At 31.7% G+C, this 20799-nt stretch overlaps 1 protein-coding gene across 2 annotated transcripts in view; it reads left to right on the forward strand.

The window, feature by feature from the left end:
• Positions 1-20799, forward strand: part of LOC129980933 (protein PALS1-like) — a 198879-nt gene that overhangs the window by 71119 nt on the left and 106961 nt on the right. For both annotated transcript variants that reach the window (XM_056091434.1, XM_056091433.1), the window contains exon 4: positions 4927-5065. In XM_056091434.1, the coding sequence (XP_055947409.1) occupies positions 4927-5065 (139 nt within the window). The remainder of the gene's footprint in view (positions 1-4926; positions 5066-20799) is intronic.

Genomic DNA, 20799 nt, shown 5'->3' on the forward strand with positions numbered 1-20799 from the left:
ATATCCTCCAGATGACTGATATACTACTGTATTTCTATTTTTTAATGTAAATAAGCAGATTGTACTGAAACTGTCCCATCATACACCTCATTTTGATTTCAACATATGCCAGGAAAAGCTTCATATAGTATATATTTGTTACATTCTTTGTTATAACAGATATATGTTACGACCACAATTTGAATTTATTATCATTGTAAGAATTTGTATAAGTTGGAATAAGTTTTTCGCCAATCATTTATAAAAAAAATCAACAACAGGGCAGGCCGGATAACAAAAAAGCCGGATAGGCTGGAGTTCTATGAACTCATTTCTTTGCACACTAATATCAGAAGACAAAATGTTTATACCAAAACTCACGGTTATAATACGTATTTTCTCATTTCTTATTGAGTACTCATTAGTGAACTTCTTATTGAGTACTCATCACTTCTTATTGAGTACTCATCTCACTTCTTATTGAGTTAATCGCTAGCCGCATAGAATGTGAAGGCGGCCGCGGCCCGTGAATCACGGAAGCAGTTGCCGGTAACGTTTCGAGTTAAAATAGAAGATTCTGTACCGGTACTTTATATATATGATTTTATACTGCATTGCACGTTTCAAAAAAATTTTTGAGAAAAAGTAAGTTAAAGGATATAAACTGTTTATACTTTAACATAAATTCTTTGATGTCTAACTTAAGTGCAGGAAACATAAACAAAACATTAACGTAAATCGTAGGTCTAATTCTTATGAAAATTAACTCAAACTGATTTTATTTTTCACTGATAAATGATTATACAGATATGAAAAGGTAACCCTAAAACAAGAGTCAAAACTTACAGCTGATGAATTATATACATGTGCATTTTTATGGTTTCATTCTTCACTTTTATATTTTCAAAAGTAGTACTGTCAAAAAAAGTCAACAACAGGAATTTAAAAAAGATCACAATGGTTATTTATAACTCTGAATCGACAAGGCAAATTCAAAAATTCATTATTATCTATCTCTCAGATTTTGATATGATATTATATATCATTATTATCACTATATCTATATGATTCTAATATTCATTTTGCTTAAATATCATGGGTTTTTGACAAGGATGCATTAATATCTCATCTCCTATTATGAGATGTAGTTAGAAAGGGAAAGGTTTGCTTAGAATATCTGCCTTTGAATTATATTCAATAGATGAAATTCATCTATTAATTTGTGGAAAAAATAGGTAATTAATGGTCTTTGAAGCATACATATGTATATACAGCTCCCCACATATCCAAACACATCCCTCCACATAAACAAAATAATCGATCAAATATAGGCCACAATTCATTCTTTGCCACTTTTTATTTGTAAGAATTGTTCACTTATCATTTTATTAATTGGATCGGCTGATTGAACAGGGAGCTAGAAAAAGAGCTCGGGAAATATCGTTGGAGAATTTCTTTAGAATATCTTCTGTACTACAAAACTAAATGATATCAGGCCGATTGTGTTATCAAGAAATGATGGATGTATCGATTTTTCTTTTGTTTAAGAAAAACCCTTTTTTTGCAGTGCATGAAACATGTAATAAACCTTTGATGTTTATAATAGCATTAAGACCTTTTCTTGCGTGAAAATTTGTTTGATTGTTTTGGCCTTGACATTTTATCGCCAATTTCGTAGCTCGGTCCGAAAATTGTCTTCTAACCACTAACTACTTTTCCTGGTAATACAGCTATACCAAAGAGAGAGAGAAAGAGAAAAAAGACTACAACTCAATAGCGCGTATAATGACACCCGTTTTACGTATTTGGGCGTATTTTCTAGGAAAAGAAAGCTAAAAGTAAGATTATTGACTTATCCTTATGAGGGTCACGATATCTCAATCTCTAAATCTGTTGACCAATGACTTCATAATAACACATGAACGAACAATATGTTAAGATTTTATTTAGTTTATACATGGTTGTTAATTTCTCTTTCGCGAAATTTACAAAGAAAGGGTATTGTAGTTTTTCAAAACTAGGGATTATTTAAAAACTAGGGAGTCTTTATTAACTAGGGATTTCGTCGACTCTTTGCTTGATAGACCTTACCTGTATCAGAAAGATACATTTTTATAATTATGTCAGCCTGTCTATGAACACGATAAACGATAATTTAAAAACACCTTTACAGATAATTTGGTATGTATTTCAAATGTTACACCAAATTTGAAACTTGTTATCAGATTTTGAATGAAATCCATTCACAGAAATTTGTCTATCTATTTGACAGAATGGAAATCTAAACAAAATTGCTATCTGTCTATGCATTGCATGCATGTAATATAATAACATTAAAAATATCCAATTATTTAGATAAATGAAATTTTATATGTAATTTTGTTGCTCGAATTGTTTCCGGTGTCAAATTTTGGGTTCAATCAGTTGAAAAAGGGATGACCAAAATGCATACTCGATTTTCATCACTGTGCTACGAAACACAAAACGCTCATGTGTGGAACTCTGAAGATAAAAATCTGAGCACTGCTGGAATTCACGACTTTGCTCAATCCCTATATTTTTTACGCGAGCGTAGGGAAATAAAACCTATAATAATAAGTATGTGAAGAAATATGCGTGATAAGTATGCTAGGAGACTACACCCCCTGGATTTTTTAAATATTTAATGTAATAAAAGCTGCCTTATCCAATAACAACGGAACCTCAATGATGCTTATTTAAATATTTTTTCGTTTAAGTGCAAAACATATATCTAGAAGTTCCTTTTCGTGTTTTGTGATACCATCTGTAAAAATTACCACGTGCAAAGTCTGTCCGTTGGTCAAATTGTTTGATCAATCGGTTACAGTTAAATAACAATTTAAAATTAAAACTTACAGGGGGTATGATCGGTGCAAGTTGATGAAAGAACAAGGAAAAAAATGGCTTAGTTTATATTCATATTACTCAGACTTCACCACTTTACAGATACTATCTACTTGCATTCCACGTTGTTCCACGTTAAAAATTCGCACTATCAAGCCATTGCCGCCATTTCGTTACTTATTAGATGCTATTCATTTATTTTGAATAACTTGCTATAATTTGCAAATATCTTCAACGTAAGATTCCACTGAGTAGCCGTGAATATATTTGATTATTCTTTGCCGTACATAACAACCTTAGAATATATATTTTTTATAATCTTATTTATATCTTATTCCTATTATTCTTACCGAAAAAAAAAGCAAAGTCTTTTAACATTTCCAATCAGCGCAAAATGAGTGGAACAAATTAACTACCTCGTCATATTGATAAAAATACTTCTCGTTGCTTTCTATTAAGCGTTGACATTTGCTTTTTGCTTAATTTGTACGATTTTCTTGATCAATATGATCCACACACTGTTTCAAATCATGCTGTAAAACGCATAGATATACTGGTAAAGTTTTAAACACTTCACCTTTGGAAGATATGGCACATAAAGCATCACAGGAGCACATAAAACAACAAAAGGTAAGAGACTGGGGTAAATAAAAAAATTACTAAGTTACTGAAATTTCGTTCCTTTTATTCATGACATAAATTAGAACTTCTCAAAAAGTGCAGTGTAATTCCTGCTTTTTGTAAGATCTATTTTGACCATCCACCAAAGAACTAAGATAGAATGTAGCAAAAGCTACACATAGAGTCAAAAGAGAGTTCACATCAGACTTTCGAAGGAAATCTGTGTTCAAATTGTGATAGTAAAAAAAAGTCATCTTATTATTATATTAAGTTATTATTAGCTAGGACTTTGAGCACAATAACCCTTGTCTTACATAATATTTCCAAAAACGTACTTAATAATTAATTAATTAGGATGATATATTTTTATTTTTGGTTGTCTTACATCATCTAAAAATAGAAATTTATTCAACTTTTAACAGGAATATCAGCTTATCTCGAGTCAAAATTATTTTTGCCCTACTACGTGGGTAAGATGATCGTTTTATATTATCGTATAAAAACATCAAAATGCTGTAGGCCATAATAGAATGATATTAAAGTATCCACCTATTTACAATGAGAGAAAAAGCCATTTCAAGAATACATGCAAAAAGAAAAAAAAAAAAAAAAAACTTTATATCAAAAGCCGAATTTATTAAAAAAGTTAATACAACTATTATCACAGTCTTGTCCCAATCTTCCATACATTTAATTTTAAGCTTTTTAACAAAACAAAATTAAAATATACTACTGTATGAAAGCTCCACATTTCTGAATGTGTTGACATTCTGTCTTAAATATCTGCACGCTTACAAGATTTTTTGTTGGAAGAAGAAGCTGCACAAGAAGGATTTTCGCAGGAAATTTAACTTTTATTCAAGATTCGCTGGAGTCTAGATGTATCTAGACTCCAAGTCTAGATGTATCGGTTGGCGAAAAGTATTCTCTTTCCCTTGATTTATCTTTGACTGAGCTGATAAAATCTCTTCATTTTGGCGCTTGCAAGCTTGCCAACTGAAGTTTTTTTCTTCCTTTTTCTCCCGCTGTTTTGAATTGTTTTTCTCCGCTCTTACTCGTTCGTTATCTTTTGGTTTTGATTTCGCTTTCATGTTTCCATGGCGCAAATACTTTAAGTTTAATACAATCATTTAGTTTCCTTTTAACAAAACAGCAAAGAACTTGACAACAATCTTTTTTTCAGTTCCTTTTTTTTTTTTTTTTCATAATTTTAATAAATTGTTAAGTATTAACTACTGAAATATTTTTGTTTTAATTTCTGAATTTATATACATGCACGTAATAAACATATTGATTATGCGTGTATGCGTGCGTGTGCACATTATTATTGTTTTATAGTTAAGAAAATTTTTAAAAAATTATAAATATAAGCGAATTAACCTTAGAACAGTATCATATTTCGAGGAGTCGGACTAGAACTATTTTGAATCTACTTATATTGTTTTCTTTTTGTTTGCTTAGGAAAATGGTGGGAGTGAACCGGAGAGAAACACCGATGAGGTGACGATTAATTTGGGTGCAACAGATAAAAGATTCGGATTTTCCGTCGTCGGTGGATGTGATGAAGGCTTCGTACCCAGAATTGAAAACATTACGCCAGGTAAGATAACCTTCTTCTATCTATAATCTGAACAAACAGGAGCCTAAATAAACAGATTTATAGTGCACGGAATCGGAGACTGCATTTAAACTGACGTCAATGATATTAGTGTTCAATAAATATTTATTGAACAACAGTGTTCATTAAGTATTTATTTATTATTATATAAAACAATTTTATTACCTGAAATCATAAGGATTATTAGAGTGAGTCATTCTGTTTGTATGTGTATCTTCTTTTAATAAATTTCTTGAATTATAAAATCTGACAACTATCTTACATGAACCTTCACATTGTAGAAATCTCATCCGATGTCATCTTTGTTTTCCATTTCTAAAATAAAATATGTGATTTTACTAAAAAAAAAATTGTTTGATGTCAGTTTAGTTTCAAGAGATCTCGTAGTTTTATTGTATTGTACTGACCCATCTTTTGTATAAATTCGTAATTTATAAAGTATTTTTGATAAGTAAAATACTTTATATTTAGTATCAGTTCATTTTACTACATCAAAATATATTTCAGGAATGAATTCTTCGAAACCAGTGCATGATTTAAATAATCAAGAATATGTGAAAAGCGTGAAAGTTTATTAATTATTAATTCCTCTTTCAGAAGTTCAATTTTTCAAAAATTGTTTAAAAACTCATGTGAGACACATTTTTTACCAAACGTCATCTGAAAAGAACTTGTGTTTAGTTGGTGCTGCCATCTGTTGAATCTTATGTGAAACTTTTACTTATCCCATTATTTACATTTGTAGCTAGTATGAAATAACACCTTTAAATCCTACTGTTCTAATACAATATTATTTACTTTAATTTTCATATTAACAAACAATAGACATATATTTATTTTTAATTAAGCTGCCCATAACATTAAATTATTACAAATAGGTGTTGTTTTTTCGATTGAAATAAAAATTAAAACACTTTCTTGGATTATTTCTCTTACTTGATTTGAGTTCACGAGAACTTTATAATATTTTTTAATTTGGTCTCTAATTAAGTTTTCAGGTTCAATTTAATCTCGTCCCGTACTCTTATTTTTCGATAATAATCCATATAATTAAAAACCAATAAAGTATATTTTAGAAGAATTTTTTAAAAAATTAATGTTTCTTTTAGATTAAAAAACAGAGATGATTGAGTAGTTTCTAGAAAATAATTTAAAATTAAATTTAAACTTTTTTGAAAGAAAATTCATAGATATGCACTCTCCTGTATTAAAAATTTCTCCTCTTAAATTACTATATCCCATATTATTCTATTTATTCAAATATTGTTTCAGAAATTTAAGAAACCTGTCAGTAGCTCAACCTATCATGGACCTATCTGTTGAATAATGTTTTTCTTTAATTGACCGAAATACCTTTATAAATAGGAAATAGAAACAGAATTTAATGCATTTTATATAAAATGACAAATACAATTGTTTAGTTAATTAAAATCAATATCAAATACGAAAAACTTTGATCTGACAATTTTGTTTCACAAAAGTAAGGTTTATACTAATACATTATAAATCTCACAGACCTTTATATAAATCATATATTTCTATAACAAGAAAGTTATGTTTTTAAGAAAGGGTGGAGGTTATAGAAGGCTAGTGTTAGTCCTTTTTATCTCAAGATGTTGTACTACATATCTTCGATACCATCTTATATTTATTCTTAATACCTTACAATACTGTGAAGATATCATAATGGTATTGTAATGCATTTGGTGATAATGGGGAGGGGGCGTCTTATCAGGATCAGACAATTATAAGTTCCAGATCAGACTACATTGAACTTACTAATTTGATATGCTGTAGGAGCTTGAAAAATTAGATACCGTTTCGAGCGAACAACTTATAAAACATGCCTCCTCCCTCTGGTTTGGGAATAGCATTAGAAAGCAAACAAGTTCTCTCTCTTCATGAGAATAAGGTAATAGTTTTACAATGAATTATTCCATTTCGGTGAGAGGACGTATCTCTTGCGGGAGAGTTTGGGTCATGGATGGTGATGTCTCTAACAATTCTATCCTCATTTCATTACATCATTTCCGAGTTAACATATTTGATTACTATATCGTATGTAAAATTTAGTATATAAAGAATGAATGAACTTTTTTCATTATAAAACATAACATAACGCCATCCTGCGCTCCCATTGTCCATAAAGATGAGTTAACTCATCAGTTATCCAACTGGTCAGATAACTCAGCAAGATGGGGCATAAGATGGAAGAAGAAGAAGGAGAAAGATAAGATGGAAGGAAAAGAAGTTAAAAAAGGAAGAAAGATACTACAAAGCATCCATGGGATCTCCATTTAGAATCTCAGCGAAGTCACATCCTGGATAGCTATATTTAATGTTTTAACAGAGTGATAATCAATCATTATAAAAATGTAAAACAAAAAAAAACATTTGTTTTTGCTAACAAATAGAATGAGTGTCGTGATACTTTATTCCTCAAGTTTATAATCTAAAATCAATACAATCAGAAGAAATAAAAAAAGGAATTGTGCATAACCTCACTTCAAATTAAACATAGTATCTGAATACAGGTTTAATAATTACATTAAAGCTATTTTCATTGTATTGAACTTAAAATAAAAATATTTAATGCCATGTAATTTGAAAAATGTAAAAAATAATACACGATATTTTTCATTGCAAATATGCTTTTAAAAATATACTACGGCTCAGAAATTAATAAAAGTATGCGTAATAGATGTATAATCTCTGTATGATTTATACGATTGAAATAAAAATAATTTTATTCATGTGTACCGAAATTTAAATAAAACATTTACATTTTTTTTAAAAGTGAGCTGATGCTTGCAATTTTTATTATTAAATCAGACTCCTATTATTAACCCAATTATAGACAATTTATCTCTAGCCACATCTTCTAGTGCTGTAGAAAAAAAAACTTTTAAACTTTTCTTTTTAACTACAAATTACTTTTTAATTGTTCACTAATAAATTTCAAAAATAAGCAACGGTAATGATCTCCCGAGATCTTTCTCGCATACTCTCTAATAAACTTGTCATGCCAGAGAACCCCATGCATGGCATTCAATAGTTACAAAACATTAACTTTTGGCATGAATTTAGCATTTTTATAGAATCTATCATGTTATCCTTGGCGAATGTTATGGCGATTAATCCCTGACATGTTTTAATAGTACCTAAAAGTCGAATTGTGTTTTACACCTATTTTTCTCAACCGATTGAAACAGAAATTATATATCAAATCTGGTACGGGATTTGTATACTTGTAGTCACAAAATCCCGTACCAAATTTGATATATTTCATCAATGCGTTTACATATTTCTGAAAGTAGAGACCGACAGAAGGTCAATCCCTTGTTGGATTTCGATCAAAATTTGGTAGGTGTTCTAAACAATAAATGTTAATTCCGTGTATCCAATTTTATCTATCTAGCGTTCTTCGTATTATAGTTTTCGTGCTAAATTATATTCAAAAAGCCAGACAGACTTCCTCTGCGCAGATTTTGCTAAAATTTTGAAATTTACAAATTCGGTACAAAGGCCGTATACCAAGATATTAAATCTGTGTACCGAATTTTATTAACTTATATTCGAAAATCAGGATAGACGGACATCCACTGATCAGATTTTACTGAAAATTTGAAAGAAATCTGCAAATTCGGTGTTAAAACTGTGTACTAAATTTCATACATCTAATTCAAAGCGTTTTTGTCACAGACAGACGGACATTTTCCTAAAATGTGTTTTTCGAACTCTAGGGGGGGGCAAAACTTGAGATTCGTCAAAATATCGAGTTCTAATTTTTTTTGTCGATCACTATACTTCCTCTATACTAAGTATGCGAAAAAGTAATAAAAGTTATTTTATGATCTTTCAGCTTTTCAAATCTGCGCACATCATACATATCTGCCATCAGAAAAATATCCTTTAAAAATAAAAATCGATTCTGAGATTCCTTTTCCCTTCCTCGCTTAAAATTCTAATCATTTGAAAAAAATTAGATCTATTGAATAATGTAAATGAAAGTTTTATTTTAAGTCGTGTATTTCGCATTTCCCAAAATAGCTGTTATAAAATGCATGTGTTTTAATTAGAGCTTGTTGCTTGACGGAGCAAGCAGTTTATTTCAAAGTAAGAACTTCAACCTTTTCACCCACTATTCTATTTTGGAAATCTTGCCAAGCGTCAAACACTAATTAGTCCGGGTAATTGAAGGTTTGAAGAAAAAAAATCGGATGAGCTGCGAATGTCTTTAGATTTTAAGAAATTCAAATAATCCGGCTAAACTCTTATAAGTTCGGAATGCCCCACACTTTATCCGGATGATTTTAAGCTGTAATGAGTTTGTAAAATTCTACCATTAGCAAACTGATGCGTTTTTATTATATTCTTACAGACATTCGCAGGCATTTCTTTCAGAAGTGCCAAATGTTGTAGTCAAAATATTACCATTATTGTAAAGTAATTTTTTTTATCTGCCTTATTTTTTATTTTATTTTTTTCCAATTTATGTATTTGAGATAGCAAGGGGAAAAAAACGCTTTGGAAGAAAAGTAATTTTTAAAGTAATTTTTCTATAAACTAAATAACCAAATCCCTATTTTGATATAAAAGCTACTAAAGGATAAAAAAAATACAATGTGTTTTTGCACCTAAAAACAAAATATAAACAAAAAAAAATCTTTCGCATTTAAAATTGGCTCTTCTTCTCATCATATAAGTTTAATTTAGTTTTATTAGCGTCCCGTTTTAAAGCAACACTAGAGCTATTTTGGGACGGACCTCATAAATTGGAAAAGCGGTCATATGACGAGGACGACACCTGAGCTGGCACTTCCCCTTTCCAAACTTCCACACCACACCAACGGAAAGACGGCTGGCCCCGACGGATTTAACGCGCACCAGACCCGCTTACTCGGTGGGTCTTTGATGGGACTGGATCTCGAATCTACCGGTTTCGAAACCGAGACCTTACCACAAGGCCACCATTGCCCTTTCTCAACATTTAAATTCAAGTATAAAATCATTTTGATTTCTACACAACATGAGCTTTTGGTTTTACCCTCTCCTCTCAGGAAATAATTATTCTGGCATAAATTGTGTGATATTGTATTACCGTATCACCTGAAAATCGCACGTTTCAAAGAAATGAAGCGATTAATCACCAAAGTTTGATCTTTCATCACTATCGTAGTAGTTAATGTAAAATACAGATATTATTTACTACAAACATATGACTCTGATATGTGGTATTCTGAAAATAAAATTCTGAGCACTTGTGGCGTTCACAGCATTGCTTAAAGTCTACATTTTTATACAGAATAAAAGGGCATAACAGCTTTATTAAAGAATTTGCGAGAAGATTAATACCGCTGGTTGGAATTATAGCTTTTTATCTGTGAACATGGGCGCATAAATACGCTTTTAGATAGACAGGTGAGATTTGGTACATTGTCTTTAAGCCAAATTTATAGATTTCTGTTGAATTTTGAAACTGATTTCGCATCCTCGCGCAATATAAACATTAAAAATTTCAAAATGCTAGTAGTTACATCCATAAAATGTGGTCAGGATCTTAATTATAACCTTACCTCAAACCAGCTACTCCAACCCGCTCTGAGGCACACGGGAAAATCTGAATGACCGGACCACCGCAACACAGTTCAACCACAGTTCCCGCGACACTGGCGGGAACTGTGGTTGAGTCCTAAGGGCCATCACCGGCCACGGTATACCCCTACCTTTGGGAAGTTCCACCCGTCATCGATGGGAGGAGCCGATTCCGTCTTTTTTTTGTACCCACCAGGGTGGCGAAAACCAACCACCATACCGGAAACTTCTCATCTTCAATTACGAGGTACCTCCCAGTGAGAGGGATCTAAATTATAAATTGTAATCGTAGTCAAATCAATGAAATAATTGACAGTCTGTCAGTCTATGAGGTAGAGATGTCAGAACAATATTAAAAACGCAATGACTTAGATAATTGAAATTTGGTTTGTCTTGTTCCTACAACTGTAACTGTGTGTCAAATTTTGGGTTCAACCGGATGACTAAAGGCATCCAAAATGCATATTCGCTTTATTATAATGTGAAGCACAAAACTCTGATGTGTGGGACTCTCAGAATAAAAAATAAAAATAAATGATTACCTGTTGCGTTGATGACCCTGCCCAAGATCCCTAGTTTTTATATGGGAAAAAGAAGTGTTAACATTTCTATTACGAAATATGTGCTAAATTTTTGGAAAGTGGTCTTGTTAAAATAACGACGCGAGTTTGGAATATGAAACTTTCATTAGCTAACTTGGTTTTCTTTTTTTCATTTATTACGACTGTTGTAAAAGCGCAACTACAACCAAATGAAAAATTTGGTATAACATCTTCCTCCATTGAAAATTCGTGTTTATTTTATACACATCAAATGCAATATAATGATAATACCACTTAATCTATTGCTTTCCGAAGTCGCGATTACATCGAACAGCTGAAGACCCCCTTAAGTTAGATATTAAACGATATGCCCAGTTACGTTTATCATGTGCTTGTGTCGTTATCCTTATTAATTTTACGAACGCACTAATAGATTCTACATCAAACCTATGAAATTAAATCGTTTACATTTCCGTTGCTATCGATTCGGTACAAAAAATTACTGTAGATCCACAATTTTGTTCTAAAAAAGACTCACTAAATTTCATTTATCTGGCATAGAAGCAGGTGATCTACTTTTCACGAATTTATCTTAATAAGAACACATATTCCCAACTTTAGTAAGAAGTTTATATAATAAAATTCGCAGATGAATCTTGTATATTTTTTCTCCGTTACTGAGTCATTCAAAACGAAATCCGCCTAAAACTTAATGTAAATTTATAATTTTTAAAAAAACTAAATGTCGTTCTGTATCTTTAATTTTTATTTATTTATTAAAGTTTCTTATTTTCTGTCATTGGACAGACTTTATGCATACATTTTTGTACGTGAATTTTATCGAAAATTTGATAAAAATCGACAATTAAAAGAAAAGACATGCGGATTTTCATCTATCGATTTAACATCTTATAGATAGGCAGAATTCCAGAAATTTGCTTTTACAGAATCTGAAATAGGTAAATTCAATTAAAATTCGATGTCGAAATTTCTTACGATTATATTTCCTCTTATTATATAAGAGAAAGAAAACATAATTATTGGAAATGCGATCGAATGATGTTTTCAAGATGTAAACATCCGATTACTATAATATTCGATGAAGAGTTAAATTTATCCTTTCGCTTGAACTCCCGGTGAGTATACTCAAATACATTACAATATCCGCGGATATAACGAGATTATTAAACGCTTCAATGTATAATTTCATGGTGTATAGTTTGATGCTTTAGGAGAGTTATATTCGCATTGCAGTCTTTCTTAATGGCAGTGCGCAATAGAGTTTAAAAATAAAAATAAAACCAAAATAGTCCCGGATTTCTCTCTGGCAACCTGGTGTGCAAGATGGTTGACAGCGATAAAGTACGTCGGATATTTTTTTAAGTACAAGTCAAGCTTTTCCACGGTTCGCAGCCCTAAAGAGCAATAACAAAGGAACAATTTTCCTCGACCCCGCAGATTATGTTTCTTTTTGTGAGCTGTAAATCGCTTGGTCTCTTTGTCAGGAGGATGGCCAGACAAAGAAATTTTCTGTGCTTGAAGTTTCAGATTGATTCGTGTTCGCTGTGTGTTTGATATGGCCACTTGTTACTCTGTTGAGTGGAAGAATAACGTCATGAAGTATGAAATGGAAAAGAGCTAATAAAGGGAATTTTGAATTCATTTATTCGTTAATTATTTTTTATTATGAAAATGTCTGTGTCCCCGCAAGAGGTACTTCCTCTCCGCTAACTTATTGATGATGGCGCTTCTTTTCAATTTTCAGGAGTAAGAAATAAATACATGTGAAAAAAAAATAACTGAGAAATATTATTGTTATTTAATGCTCATAATAGATGAAATCATATGATAATGATTCCTTTATAGTGGCATAATTAGGATAGAGTAGGTTCATTACTTGGAAAGGGGGTGGGGACAAAGGCCTAATAAATAGATTTCCTTAGTACAAAGACCTAAATCCCTCACTTAGTTAACTGCGAAACGTGCAAGGAATTTTCATTTTGTTCATGCATCAAAATTTAGATGAAATGCTTCTATTTTTCATTCCTTACTGGTTCATTTTTGCATTTTCCTATTAGTTCCTGATTTTCTGTAGTAATTAATGCTTTCAGGATCCCAACAATTAAATAACTTTAATAACTAGATTACAATTTAAGACATTAAGAAATTAATACTTGTTCGGAAAATGTAAATTATATAAGCCCAAAAAAGTCCATATATTATTTTTTTAAGTTTCTTTAAATTTTAATCTTAATACTGCCCGGCATAAAGTTTCAAAGAAAAAGGTTGAGATTATGTATATTACGGTTATTTTTTTAAGAGGATCTCTGTTTTGTTATTTATTTTGGGCAACATTTTATACAGGTATGTTTCTGTTCGTTTAATCATTAATTTCTTTTTTATAATGAAACTACCTTTGCCGATGAGACTATCTTGCTTTTCCTGCTTACCCATCAATAACGGAACTTTCCTTAAATTTCCAGTATAAGATATAAGAATGCAAAGGAATTGACGAAGTGAAATAAAGAAATGCTGCTGTTACTAATCGGTGTGGAGTGAACTGTTACACAGGAGAATCGTTTAATATGCTTCGATTGATCATGCTGATGGACACTGTATGATGATAAATATTTAAATAGACAATATATGTCTAGATATTTGGAAACTAAGAGAGAAGAAATAGAAGGATTTTCTTCTAGATCACTTTCACATAAATTGATTCTGCTTCAATGAAAATCCGATATCGAGAGTGTATATGGGATTCATGATATCGGATCTCTCCAGATCGTGATATAGAGAGAATGTATATGATAATCCTGATATTACCCTTGATTCACAGCGAAATATTGGTAAAAATACAAAAAAAAAAATCTCATTTTAGCGAGTAAATATTAAGTAACATTTCTCTTACAAAGTTCTAAATTACGAAGTGCCTCAAGCAAAATATTATTTAAGTTATGAAATCTCTTAGAAGCATAGATTGCATTACCTAATTGCCAACTTTTAGCATATCATCTGGAGATAATACAGATTCATATTAACTGAAAACAAATTTTGACAGTTAGTTAAAAATTTGGCCTTAAATTTTTCATTATAGAATTTATATTTATGATATAGGGACAGAGGAGAAAATTATATCACGACAAAGATATTTTGACAAAGGAATTTGGTTTAATTATTTTAATATCAGGTTTTGAAATTACAGAGTTCAATTTTGGAACTAAACTTGTATTATATCCAATATCGAGAACTTGTATTGGTCCAATATCGAGAACAAAACCTGAGCCAGTATTTCCCTCTTCAAATTTAGGTACCTCGTCAGCAGGACGGCCCTTTAACCTTGAGGAATTTCATGTGAATTAAGTCCGCAGAGGTTCTTCCAAGGGATCAGTTCTCGTACTTGCAACACTCGGTTCACTTAGTCGAGACTTTCTCATTTCAAAAAAGAGAGAGAGAGAGATGAGCTATTGAAGAAATTAAGAGTGTTCCACAGCAAAAAATCATTGGACAATTTTATAGTTCTTCAAAGGCTTTAGTTCCAGAAATTGAACCATTTGTATTGTATTTTCCTTACAAATTAATGATAAAAACGATTCTATGTTTATGAATTCTATGTTTATGATTCCATGTTATTACTTTAAAGAAACACGGAGGCTATTCTAGAATTAACCACAAAATTTTGAACCACGGTTGAATGAAGTCTGAGTTAGCATTCCCATTCTGTAAGCTACCGTGCCATACAAACGAGTGAACATTTAATTCCAGTGCTTAACGTGCACCAAACTCATTTGCAAAGCGTTTTCGAATTGGGAACTTTCTGTAACCGAGACTTGAGCCACGACATCACTACCTCTTTCAAGAAGAAATCTGTTATAACGATAAATTTTGTCTGTTAGATAACCATTTTAACGGTATTTTCCTCAAATTCACTTTCTTTGGTGACTAGTTTATTCACTATTTAAGCTGTTAAACGGTTCATATAGAATGCATTTTTCAAGTATATCCTTAGTAGTGGATAGTCATATCACTGACTCTCCAACCCGCCCAAAGATAAACGGATAATAAATACTGAATGACCGGACCGCCACAACAGCAACACTGGCAGGGAAATATGGTTGAGTCTTAAGGACCATCACCAGGCTATGGTACAACCCTTTCCTAAAGAAGTAGATCCCTTCATCGATGAGAGGAACCAGACCCCCACCTTTTCGTGTACCCTCCAGGGTGGCGAGATCCAACCACCATGCCGGAAGCATCTCATCCCCCGGGTGACTTAGTATTGGATATCACCCAATTATTCACCTTTAGTATTGGATATGGCTGAAAAGTGAATTTAATTGTATCAATCTATTACAATTTATTTCATGCGCAGTTAAAAAATTTATATGTTACGGTCAATGTAAAAAATTATTATTAAAATTTCAATAATTTTTCTTTGCTTATTAGAAAATAAAAATAAAACCAGCGGCATTTTTTCCTCACTTTTTTATCTGCGAGTATTGCGAAAGTTTTTTTGATATAAAATTTCTCTGTAAAACCCTATAATTTCTTATTTCTTTTTTTTTTCCTTCTTTTCATTTCTTTTCTTTCCAATATCACCGAAAATTTCCTTACCAACGTATTAATGCACATTGCGGCAACAAATCTAATGCTGTTTTCATTACAAAGCTAAGGAAAATAACCACCGGTCATTTCGATGATGTGTATCCGTCATAAAAAACGCATAAGTGGCTGAAAGAGGAGGGGTAGGGGGCGAGAGAGAAGCGAACTGGGTGAAAGAAGCGAAACGCATGTAAAGAAAGTTAACCTAAAAGCTCTTTCCATCATAGTCCTCTAATGATGTCCAAAGTGGGCAATAAAACTTTGACCACTCCGCTTTCAGACAGACTCTTGAAATAAAACATACACGCTATTTATACTCACGCTATATGAAATAGGAAGTTAATTCCCTAGACATATTGCCGATGTTTCTTGGCTCTTAATAGCAAATACTTTCAAATTATGAATTATTCTATTATAGGATTGTGACTGCTAAATGGAAGATATTTTTGTTATATTAGAATCGAAGTAAATAGTTTTTGTTTTAGTTTTACAAATAACTATAACTATAAATGATACCCCTGTCCTGCTTAGGTGCCCGGATAACACTGAATAACCTAGTAACCATGACAGTAACACAGGAGTTAAAATTTGTTACCTGGTAGCACTGGCTAAAATAGATTCCTTCTATAAGAGGTATGCACCACCATCATAAATACACCCAGCAGAATTTCATCATTATTAACTATTACTAATACCCAGTTACTATTTCACTTTTATTCACTTGGAGCGACAACTCTTTATTTACTTATCTAACACGTTTTTCACATTCGCGAACTTGTAGAACAAGCAGCCACAACATACGTGTTGCAAATAAGCAATGAATGGGAAAGGGGTGTTATAAAAAAAAGTGCGGGTTTAATAGCTGATTTCGGCTTTTCATTTTTAAGTTGTACGAGGTATGTACATAGAAAATAATGTAATCCTCAAAAAATTGGAACTGAATATTTTAATGGATATCTGAATTTTAGAAATAAAAACAAAAATAAAAATAAAAACGTTTTTCGAATTATTTGCTGTGACCAGCTGTCTGTAATAAATAAAGAACATAATACAGACGAAAAGATGAAATTTGTAATCTAGTTTTATAGCAAGATTTCGAAAACAATCGAATTCGGATGAAATATGTCGCGGGAATTCTGGGAATTCTACCTTTCTGGTTATCCTTGTTCATGTCAATGCAATAACTCAAAAATACAATAGTTTAAATATTCGAATTTTATCTACGACCTTTAAATCAAAAATGAAGATATATGTCGGATTTTGGATGAAATGTATCAACAGGTCGACTGCTGTTTCGATTCTTCTGTTTTTATAAAGATGAACAAGATAACTTTAAAACACAATAAACGATGTAAAAGGAATGTGCTCACTGATGTGGAGACCAAAACCGTGCATTTATACATAATTTTGAACTTAAATGGTCAATGTGAGAAAAAATCTAAAGCACATATTTGATTCTTTTCTCTATACTGCGAAGCAAAATACTGACTTCCCTATTGTCGAGGAAATTGATTGAGGAGAAATTAATTGATTAAAATTGAGGAGAAAATACTTTTCTTATTAATTTTTTGTTGTTGTTGCTTATCAGAATGACGAGAGGAGATAATATTTCTTTTGATCCGGCGATATAACTCTCAGATAATCTTTACATCCCATTCTGATGTTCATCTTTTCGTATTTTTGAAACTTGCAGTTCATTTATTTCTTTATTTAAGCATTATTTAGCTTTCACTAGAAACTCTTGCCAACAGTTAAAACTGTATTGTAATATGCTTTTCCATTCATTCAATTTTAACGTTTAGTCTTGTGCAGTATGGTCATCATAAAGCTCTCACGCAAAAAATACAATAATAATAATAATAATCGGTGCTGATTCATTGCCTCTCAATCTTACAATAAATTCATCTTTAGTAATATGTTGATATGATAATATTCATTGTATTTTAAAAAACAATTAATTGTAACGATCAATATCAAATTGAAACAAAAATGTTAGTGTAACCCACCATTAACGCATATATATTAAGAAGTATTTTTTTTATTTTCTCGTATACGAAGTATACAAAAACTATAGCAGGCATTAAAAAAAAATAAACCTCGAGATTTTAAGTAATCGCCTCATTTTAGAAACTCCCTGACACCGAAAAATACATTTTTGACATTGTGTCTATCTATAATCGGAAGGCATCTCAGATATGAGGATGAGAAACTTACAGCATGATGGTCGATTTTCACCACCGGGTGGGTACAAAAATGATGTGGGGTCGACTACTCCCTAACGATGACGGGACGTGCTTTCCACAGGAGGGATTGTAGCGTATCCGATGATGACAACCTTAGCTCCCGCCAATGTTGTCGTGGCGGTCCGGTGATTTAGATTTTTTCCGTGTACTTCAAAGTAGGTCGGAATAATCAATGTGTAATGCTTGTGTATCTATGACAAAGATAATTCAAAATTTTTTTGAGCTCTTGATGATTGAAATCTGGTATATGATTTTTATATGAATTGTTTTAGATCTTTGCGAGATTTTGAGCGAAATCCAGCCAGAGGATGTCTATCTGTCCAGCTATCCAAATATGAGTTAACACGATAACTAGAAAATAAAAAGAGCTAGACGGGGAAAAAATTTGGTACACAGATTTAGTATCCAAAGTGTATATACCTATCAAATTTGTAAACAAATCCAACCAAGAATTGAACATGTGTCGGTATGCATTTCCACAAGCATGCAAATGCGGTAACTCAAAAACGCAAAACCTTAAATATGTTAAATTTGTTAGGTGGTTTTGTAACTAACTATAAATGTAGTTCTGTGTCAAATTTTGGTTTCGATCAGTTGGAAAAATAAACGTCTAAAATTCAAATTCGTTTAAATTCAAATTTTATGCTGGAGGAGAAGGGGGGATAGCACCTTTATTAGAGAGTATGAAGAAAAGTTTAGAGGGACCATTCCCACCAATTTTACTGTTGTTATTTTCCGAAATCGATATTTTATATTAATATTTGACTGAATTGAATTCTAGTTCGATAGCTATTTGCCTACTGGATAAAAAAAAGTCTTTTTCTAAACTAATTTTGTGCACTTTTTTTTAAAGAGTTCGTAAATTACTTGCAGATATATTAATGCTGGGGTTGCTTAATAACTTTGGAGTTTATTTGGAATCATTAGAAATAACTTTTGGAATTTATTTCGAATCATTAGGAATATTTTTTGGAATTTATTTGGAATCACTAGAAATAATTTTTGTAATTTATTTGGAATCATTAGAAATAACTTTTGGAATTTATTTGGAATCATAGAAATAACTTTTGGAACGCTGGAATAACTTTTAGAATTATTTGGAATCGTTAGAAATGATTGCATATTCAAAATGCTTTCTAGAAGTTAGACTCAAAAACTTGGAACATGCCTAGCATTTCTGTAATATTCTGAGACTTTGACAAGTCTTGTACTTTGAAACTCTATACCAACACACTTGGAAATCAGCTGGATGTGTTCTCAATTTTATTTTATATTAATACAAAATGATGCATTTTGAGATTCATAGTACAGTGAAGAAAACGGAGTATGAATTTCGGATGTTTTCCATTTCACCAAATTAATTGAGAAGTTGTTGCAGATCTGCAGTGTTAGTGAAATGACCAAATACCTTTTTGTCATTTCTCTAAATTATTTCATTACTGAACTATGGCGTTCCCATATTCGAGGTCGGTCAACCCTCATATAGATTGGGACTAAAATTTGACACAGATCTGAAATTCTTTTAATAAATGTATGTTTAATCCCATCCATTAGTTATGCACATTTCGAAGCTGTCGTATTCACATAAATATGAATTGACGAATGGACAGACTTACCGGGCTCGAATTTCATCCAAAATTAAGTAATATTCTGCAAGTTTATTGAAAAGGCCGCACACTAAATTTCATGCTTATATCTCGTTGTTTTTGTGTAATCCTGTTCAAAGACGAACAGGCTTTATTTCTAAAAACTTGTTTTTCGAACTGTTTTGATTCATTAAAATCTCGAAATAGATTTTTTTTTTTTTAATCATTGCAATATTTTTTTTTTCATGTACTTCGCATATCAGATGCTAAAAACCAATAATGAATTTGAAATGCTGTATATCGTTTATAAAATTTATGATTTCTAATCCTAAATTTTAAAAGGCATTGCAAATCAGCGACAAACATTCCTTCATTTCTGATTTATACTTCTTTCTCAGATTAACATTCCAAAATTGCATCTCTTTAATAGAAAAACAAATCTATTCGTTTTATTAATACTTTTTGCTATGTTCTCTATTAAGCTCAATAAAAGAACCTGTTAATTGCCCGCGAACTCCCTTCACTTTCCCAAATAAATGCTTACAATTAAGCTAACAAAAAAATAAGGAATAAGCCTGCACCATCTTTTTTTCCAAATTTGCTCAGTTGTATTTCTTCTAAGAACTATTCTTCCACAGAAGGAAAAATAGCAGATAATCTATTAAAATCTCCCCCCCCCCCCATTGCTCGGAGAACAGAACTAATGACAGAAAAAGAAGGGAGAAGCCGTAACCTTGCATTTTGTGCCAGAAAACGGTCACAAAAGGGCTAAGGTCAAGACCGCTTTCAGTCCCATTTCCGCCTCTTCCCGGTGACGTTTGAGGTAAAATCGTTTCCCCGTCCATTGGCCGAAGTTCGAGAAAGACAAAAGATGCAGCCCCAATTAGGGGGAACAATTGCGATCCGTTTCTTGTTGGAGGGCATATCTTTTAGGGAGCCGCAAGTCGACTGGAATAAAAGCCCGAGCTAGATGAGGAGAGGCGATTGCCTTGTGGACCGAGATCGATTCAAAGAAATGCAACTGGCAGAATATTGTATGCCCTTGAATATATTCGGAATATTTCTTTAAAAAAGTACCAAAAGTTTAAATTTTAGTTTTATGATATTGTTCGATGAATTTGGTCTTAAATGTAGAATGTTTAGAATCA

Source organism: Argiope bruennichi, chromosome 8 (assembly GCF_947563725.1).
Source record: "Argiope bruennichi chromosome 8, qqArgBrue1.1, whole genome shotgun sequence".
NCBI lineage: Eukaryota > Metazoa > Arthropoda > Arachnida > Araneae > Araneidae > Argiope > Argiope bruennichi.